We start from the raw sequence: 7,929 nt of genomic DNA, 5'->3' as shown, positions 1-7,929 counted from the left end.
AACACATGAGTTTTGTTCCTCCCCCCCACCTTTACACTCGACTCGGCTTATCCAACCTTCACAACTAATAATGGAGTTTGGAGTCTGCTGTACTTTGATAAGGTAACGACTTCTACAGAATACAAAAGGAGTGATTTCCAGTTTCTTCCATCTCTGTAACTGCTGTTCTACTGGGGCACCGGGGCAATTCCATTTAGCATCCACAACAAGAGCTGAGCAAAAATCCAACCCTCCCAAACCATCCATTTTGACCCACGGACCCTACCATAATTGAGATCGTTCCCGGCGTGGCGAAAGGAAGCAGTAAAGCTGGAAAGTGAATGGTTCTACTATGTAACAGGCCGGGGGCTCTATACGGGAGCGGGGGGCTGTTGGTAAAAAATCGATGCATACTTACTTGAAGGGCACTAGATCTGGGCTGACACAGGATACCCCAAGTAGGAAAGCAACACATGACACCTGTCCACTACTGAGTTACTTTGAGAATGGAAAGTAACCTTTGTCCAACAGACGCACACTGGAGTAATGGAAATAGCCAAGCCAATCAAATGGGTAATGTCCAGTAATAGATTAAAAGATACGGGAGCTCTGTGGTGAACACAGGGGTGTCTTCTTGTTCCGACTAATAGTCATTAACCGCTTCTGTCCCTTTTAAGTTCCTCCTAATCCTACAAATTCCTGTCCTGCCTTCTTTACCCGGAGCTCCCTCCAAGAACACTGGCATGGTGGCACATCTCTCCACCGCCTATAGCTTAACCTCCAAGTTCCCAATTCCCTGAAGCAAGGGTTCCTAGGACGTTTGAGCCTGTGGACACTTCAGGAAAGGTAGTAGGTGTCATCACAAAATGGCCACCACAACAGGTGGGGCCAGCACAAAATGGCCGCCACAGCAGGCAGGGCCAGTCACAAAATGGCTGCCGCATGGGCAAAGTACACCATTAGGAGGTTCTGCCTGAAGTCTCGCCGAGCACCTCTTAAATGGAGATGGTAGAGGACTCACATCATTTCTGCTGTTGCTCACATGAGGGAAACCGACTATAACTGCACTTGTGTTAATACCTTATTACCATTACACTCCCCCCACCCCCAGTTCTCTCTCCCACTGCCAAATTTAAGCTAAAAGGGCCTCAGGATATGGATTGGTCATTTTTACTCATAATACCCTATTTACCTGAAAAGACTAGTCCCTCCGCCAAGGTGTGTCATCAAGAAAAAATAATCTGTGTACAAAGCACAATAATTTAAAAAACCCAAATCTTTGTGTGTCTAACATTTTCTTAAGGGGATCGTCTTACATTCTTCCTTTCAGGTAAATACAGGTGTCTGAAATGCCGTTCTACATCGTGTGCTACGTCATCTCTGATCCGAACTGGAATTAGATAATGGGATGGGTCGGGGTGTAGGGCGGAGTTTGAAAGGCTCCAAAAACAGACCAAAGGGGTTTACAAGGAGTTGTGGGTATAGCTGAGGAGGCAGCTGAAATGTCCAGGCAATAGGTGAGGAGAGAAATTGGGCCAGTATCAAATTCACCATTTCTCTCGAGCACTAGGACAGAACTTTCCATGGCGGCCAACAAGCAGTACCCTACATAAGAGCCCTGATGGAGACCAGTGATCTATCTAGGCTTTGGGGCTCTTTAGCTTGGAGAAACAACGGCTGAGGGGTGACATGGTCGAGGTTTCTAAGATTATGCATGGGACAGAGCAGGTAAAGAAGCACTTTTCTCCCCTTTCTCACTATACAAGTACTCAATGAAATTGCTGAGCAGTCAGGTTAGAACGGATAAAAGGAAGTCCTTCACCCAGAGTGATTAACACATGGAAATCACTGCCACAAGCATGGATGGCTTCAAGAGGGAATTGGATAAGCATATGGAGCAGAGGTCCACCAGTGGCTCTTAGCCAGAAGATATAGATAGGGACTCTCAGTCTGGGGCAAGTGATGCTCTGTATTCTTGGTGCTTGCGGGTGGGCAACAGTGGGAGGGCTTCTAGTGTCCTGGCCCCACTGCTGGACCTCCTGAGGGCACCTGGCATTTTTGCCCACTGTGTGACAGAGTGTTGGACTGGATGGGATGGGCCATTGGCCTGATCCAACATTGGCTTCTCTCATGTTATGTATAGGCCAGCATTTTGTTTCACAAAGTGGCCAAACAGTTACTATGGAGTACAGATAACAGGGCATGCAGGCCAGATTCTGCAACAGCAAACAAAGGTAACACCTAAGATGTTCTTCATAGCAGGGGCTTCAGATACTACATGCCCACACTCCTTCCAGTCTCCCTCCATTTGTCGGTCGCATGATATACACTACACTGAGGAGAGAAATGGCTGGCTAATTGGGATGCCCAGCCCACTCACTTACACACTGCACAGCCACTGTGTAACATAGCCTCAGCTGTGTGGCTAGCCAGACCTTAAGACACGGGTCCCCAATGGGGTGCCCATGGAGCTCACTGACACCTTTCCTGGGGCCCACCTACAAAGTGGCTGAGGCAGGGTGGGGCTTTCGCCGAGCGAGGCTTCTCGGTGATTTGATTGGCTGTGCAGGTTTTTAAAAACGTTGCTTCGGCCGCAGCTGCCACCACAGCACCAGGATCTTCACTGTGTGAGTGAAAGCCAAGTTGCGGCAGCCATTTTGTGGCTGGCTCCACCTCCTGTGACAGCCATTTTATGGCAGCCATTTTTGTGCTCCGCCCACCACGCTGTCTCATAATTCCAAATGTGCCCACAGGCTCAAAAAAGGTTGGGGACCACTGCCTTCTGCTATAGGGAGCTGGGAAGGAGGACACGAAAGATAACCTTTCTAGGCCAAGCACAACCCTAGGCTGGAGACAGAAGGTTGGTTTATTTAGGAGTGGTTGTTGCTTACCCCCACATGCTCCTCCTGGCAACTCCCTGCCCCCCCGGAACAACATTTCAGGGGGCAAATTGGGCTGCGGGAGGAAAGGTAGGCTCTGCAGACAGGAAATCTGTTCCGTCAGAGGAATGTCTGTGGGATTCAAGCCAAGTCAAAGAGTTTGTCTTGCATTATTAAAATCTGAACTACAGTGAACACACCCATGGCTGTGACGTCTCCCTCAGACAACCTTCAAAACCCTGAGGGGGAAGAAGAAATATTTCCCTCCTCCATACTCCTATGAACTGACTGGAATTTTTAAAAAAATAATTATTATTTCCCACCACATCCATCTTTATTCCTTGAACATCCCCCATTTCCCCAACACCTGTCAAGAGATTAAAAACAACAACCAGAGACCTAGACACAAAGAATGCAAAACCTTTTATCTCCTTTTATTCAAACCCTGTATTCCTGGTGGGGGGGACCCCAATCCCCCACCCCCATTTTACACCTCCCAATCTGTACATCTTCGTCTCCAAGCCACCTTCCGTTGGTGAGAAAGACAAATGGATTAGAGAAGGGGAAGGATATATATTTTTTAAAAGGCCTGGTAATGTAAACTGCCAACATCACAGCCCCCCGCTGGGATTCCTGTAACTTTAAAAGGCCCTTTTTGGTATCTGAGCCGTTCCTCAGAGGGGTCCTGAGGCCGAGTTCTCGGTACCCACACACCCTTCTGAAGGGGGCACCCCCAAGCCCGGCTTCGCCAGGCCTTTGGTAACAGTATCTCCCCCACAGGCCATGCCCGACATCTTTGGTATCCGCCTCTCCCTTTCCCAAGAGGCACTCAGGAGCCGGCAGAGCAGAGTCTCTTGTACACCAGATGCCCCAGAACCAACAACAGCATCTCCGACGTGCTGCTCAGGGCTACGATGAACGGTGCTTGTGAGGCAAAATCCGCCTGGGCCCGCTGGAAGGAGAGCTGCAGCACGGCCAAGGCCAGCAAGCTGTTCTGGACCCCGATCTCGATGCTCACCGTCCGCCTCTGAGGCCCAGGCAGTCCGAGGCACCAGGCCAGCAGGTAGCCCAGCAGAAGGCCAAAGACGGGCACAGTGACGCCGGCCAGCACGGTGGGGAGCTGCACGTTGGCCAGGATGAAGGCTCCCATGTGGTAGGCCATGAAGAGGCCCCCCACGATGAGGGTGAAGCTGAAGGGCCTGATGAGGAGGAGCAAGAGGCGGGAAAGGCGGGGCAGCTTCCACTTGACCAGCATGCCCGTCGAGATGGGCACCGCGATGAAGAGGAGGGTGATGAGGATCTTGAGGAAGGGCACGTGGAGAGTCTCGTGAGCACCCAGCAAGCGGCCGTAGATGGCCGAGGAGAGGGGCATCAGCGCCGTGGCGGCAACCGTGGACAGGAGGGTCATGGAGATGGCAACTGTCACGTCGCCCCCCAACAGCAGGCTGTACAGGTAGCCACCGCCACCCCCGGGTGACGAACAGGCAATGATCAACCCCAAGGCCAGGGGCTTCGGCAAAGAAAAGGCCACAGACATGAGGTAACCGTAAAGGGGCATGACCACAAACTGGCCCAGAATGCCCAGCACCACAGGATGTGGCTGGCGCACCAGGCCTTTCAGCGCCTCGACTTCGACCTTGCACCCAAACGCACACTTGTTGAGGAAAATGAGAGGCAATAGGGCGTAAAGGACCGGGTTTTCCGAGAAGTGGCCCAACCCGGACCGCAGGGACGGCTCCGAGCCACTAGCGGATACACGGATCCGGAAGTCCGCCCGTTCTTCTACGAGGCGGCTCGGCTCCAACAGCTGCAGCTGCAGCGGGGCCAAACCCGCCAGGCTGGACTGGATCGTGACCACAAAGCCCCCTCCCCAGGAGGCGGTGACGTTCTCAACGACTAAGACCGTCGGCTCCAGAGAGGTCGCCGTCAGCCACGCGTCTGGCCCCCGATAGCGGCAGGACACTACGAAGATGCCGTGGCTGTTTTCAGGGAAGTCGAACTCCATGGCGGTGCCGTCCCCCACGCTGAGGTAGGGGCCATCTGTCGCCGTCCCCCCAGCCCAGCCCACCACCAGGAAGAGGAGGAGGAATGGCGAGGTTGCCCTGGGCATGGCGCAGACGGCTGGCAAAACCATGCCGGGGACTCATTCCACGCGGGGTTCCCTTTACCCCCCTGGCACTGACAGAACATGGATTTGTTGTTCAGGGATCATCCTCCGTTCGGGTCCAGGTTCACGGGCATTCTCTGCCGATCCAACTATGACAGTGTAGGGGGTGTCCGACCTAAAGGGAGATGAGAGAGAGTCTTCAGGCGGTACAAAAAACATTCCCATGCACTGTTAGGCCAGTATGGTGAAGCAGCTAGAGTGCTGAAACAGAATCGGGGAGACTCTGGGAACGGAAAACAAACCAGCCAGTATCATAATGCCCCTGTATAAATCAATGGTGCAACCTCATTTGGAATACTGTGTGCAATTCTGGTCACCACACCTCAAAAAGGATATTATAGCATTGGAAAAAGTGCAGAAAAGGGCAACTTGAATGATAAAAGGGTTGGAGCACTTTCCCTATGAAGAAAGGTTAAAACGCTTGGGGCCCTTTAGCTTGGAGAAACGACGGCTGAGGGGTGACCTGATCGAGGTTTATAAGATTATGCATGGGATAGAGCAGGTCGAGAAGGAAGTACTTTTCTCCCTTTCTCACCATATAAGAACTGGTGGGCACTCAATGAAATTGCTGAGCAGTCGGGTTAGAACGGATAAAAGGAAGTCCTTCTTCACCCAAAGAGTGATTGATACATGGCATTCGCTGTCACAGAAGGTGTTTGCAGCTACAAGCATGGACAACTTCAAGAGGGAATTAGATAAACATATGGAGCAGAAATTCATCAGTGGCTATTAGCCACAAGGTATAGATAGGAACTCTTGGTCTGGGGCAAGTGATGCTCTGTATTCTTGGCGCTTGGGGGGGGGGGGGCAACAGTGGGAGGGCTTCTAGTGTCCTGGCCCCACTGCTGGACCTCCTGATGGCACCTGGTATTTTTGGCCACTGTGTGACACCGAGTGTTGGACGGGATGGGCCTTTGGCCTGATCCAACACTGGCTTCTCTTATGTTCTTAGACTCGGGTTCGAATTCCCGCCCTGCCTTGGAAGCTCGCTAGGTGACCTCCAGCCAGTCAGACACTGTCAGGGACAGGATTGTGAGGATAAAATGGAGGAAGGGGAGAATAAAATTGTAAGCTACTTTGGGTCCCTTTGGGAGGAGAGGCCCTCAACTGTGCACCCTACATGGGTCTGCCATTGAAGACAACTCTTCGTTAGTTCAGAATGCTTGGTTATCATCAGAAGCTAGATGGGGCACGCATTTTGCTCCCCTTCTGCAGGGCATAAAATACCCAAATATTCCCCCCGCCCAAGACAAATAGTCTAGGGACAACTCCCATATAAATGCATACTGAGACCAAACAGATCCGGTCTCCTGACCCAAGGCAGGTCACCCCATGCCTCGAACACCTCAAACAAGGGCTACTATTGTTTGATTGATTGGATTTGTATCCCGCACTCCCTGCCAAGGCAGGTTCAGGGAGGCTTACATAAAATATATTAGAAAACTAAAGTAAAGGTAAAGGTTTCCCTTGCTCGACTACATGGGTCTGCCATTGAAGACAACTCTTCGTTAGTTCAGAATGCTTGGTTATCATCAGAAGCTAGATGGGGCACGCATTTTGCTCCCCTTCTGCAGGGCATAAAATACCCAAATATTCCCCCCGCCCAAGACAAATAGTCTAGGGACAACTCCCATATAAATGCATACTGAGACCAAACAGATCCGGTCTCCTGACCCAAGGCAGGTCCTCAAACTAGGGCTACTATTGTTTGATTGGATTTGTATCCCGCACTCCCTGCCAAGGCAGGTTCAGGGCAGCTTACATAAAATATATTAGAGAACTAAAGTAAAGGGAAAGGTTTCCCTTGCTCGAAAGCTGGTCGAATCCAACTCTAGAGTGCGGTGCTCATCTCCATTTCCAAGCCGAAGAGCCAGAGCTGCCCGAAGACTTCTCAGCGGTCATGTGTCCAGCATGACTAAACGCCAAGGCGCATGGAATGCTGTTACTTTCCCACCAAAGCGGCACCTCTTTATCTACTTGCAAGTTCTTGCTTTCAAACTGCTAGGCTGGCAGGAGCTGGGGCCAGAGACGGGAGCTCGCTCGGGTCTCGAACTGCCGAACCACAGACCTTCCGGTCTGCAGCTCAGCATCTTAACCTCTAAGCCACAGTATTAAACAAAACCACAACAGTATAATTATAAAAGAAGAGATTGGATTTATACCCCACCCTTCACTACCCAAAGGAGTCTCAGAGCGGCTTACAAACTCCTTTCCCTTCCCCTCCCCACAACAGACACCCTCTGAGGTAGGTGGGGCTGAGAGAGCTCTGACAGAAACTGCTTTTTCAAAAACAGCTCTGACAGAACTATGGCTTGCCCAAGGTCATCCAGCAGCTGCAAGTCAAGGAGTTGGGGAATCAAACCCAGTTCTCCCAGATTAGAGTCCGCGCACTTAACCACCACACCAAACTGGAAAGGAGGAGGAGAGGCCAGTCTCAATTACAAAATCAACCATAAGCCCGGCGGAACATCTCTGTCTTGCAGGCCCCGCAGAACTGCACGAAGTCCCACAGGGCATGGATGTCACTCGGCAGAGAGTTTCCACCAGGCCCCTGGTGAAGTACAGCCGGACAGTCCAAAACTCACATGAACACATGAAGCTGCCTTATACTGAACCAGGTCCTTGGTCCTTCAAGGTCAGTATGGTCCACTCAGACTGGCCGTGGCTCTCCCAAGCCCTCAGGCAGAGGCTTTTTACATCACCTGCAAGCAGGGGTCATTTCCTGCCGGAGCGCACAGAAGAGGAGCTCCGGCAGTAAAGAGCCCAGGGGGCGGGCACATGCAACAAGCCCCACCCCCTGCTCCCAGCAGCCCTCAGTCAGAGCAAGAAGCAGCCAGGTAAGCTGCAGAGCCCCCCCCAGCCCCCCGGTCCAAAACAGTCCAGTGGCACCTTTAAGACCAAGTT

The 7,929-nt window shown here is 51.7% G+C and overlaps 1 protein-coding gene across 2 annotated transcripts in view; it reads right to left on the bottom strand.

Annotated features, from left to right (window-relative positions):
* Positions 1-3,307: 3,307 nt before the first annotated feature.
* The window catches only part of SLC10A3 (solute carrier family 10 member 3), an 8,694-nt gene continuing 4,072 nt past the window's right edge, over positions 3,308-7,929 (bottom strand). For both annotated transcript variants that reach the window (XM_015405529.1, XM_015405530.1), the window contains exon 2: positions 3,308-5,140. In XM_015405529.1, coding sequence (XP_015261015.1) covers positions 3,688-4,992 — 1,305 coding nt within the window. In that variant the 5' untranslated portion in view covers positions 4,993-5,140 and the 3' untranslated portion in view covers positions 3,308-3,687. The remainder of the gene's footprint in view (positions 5,141-7,929) is intronic.

This window comes from Gekko japonicus, unplaced genomic scaffold (assembly GCF_001447785.1).
Source record: "Gekko japonicus isolate JY-2015 unplaced genomic scaffold, Gekko_japonicus_V1.1 scaffold2530, whole genome shotgun sequence".
In the NCBI taxonomy this organism is placed as follows: domain Eukaryota; kingdom Metazoa; phylum Chordata; class Lepidosauria; order Squamata; family Gekkonidae; genus Gekko; species Gekko japonicus.
Note: the sequence above shows the minus strand (reverse complement) of the source record. Positions and strands in the feature narration are given on the sequence as shown.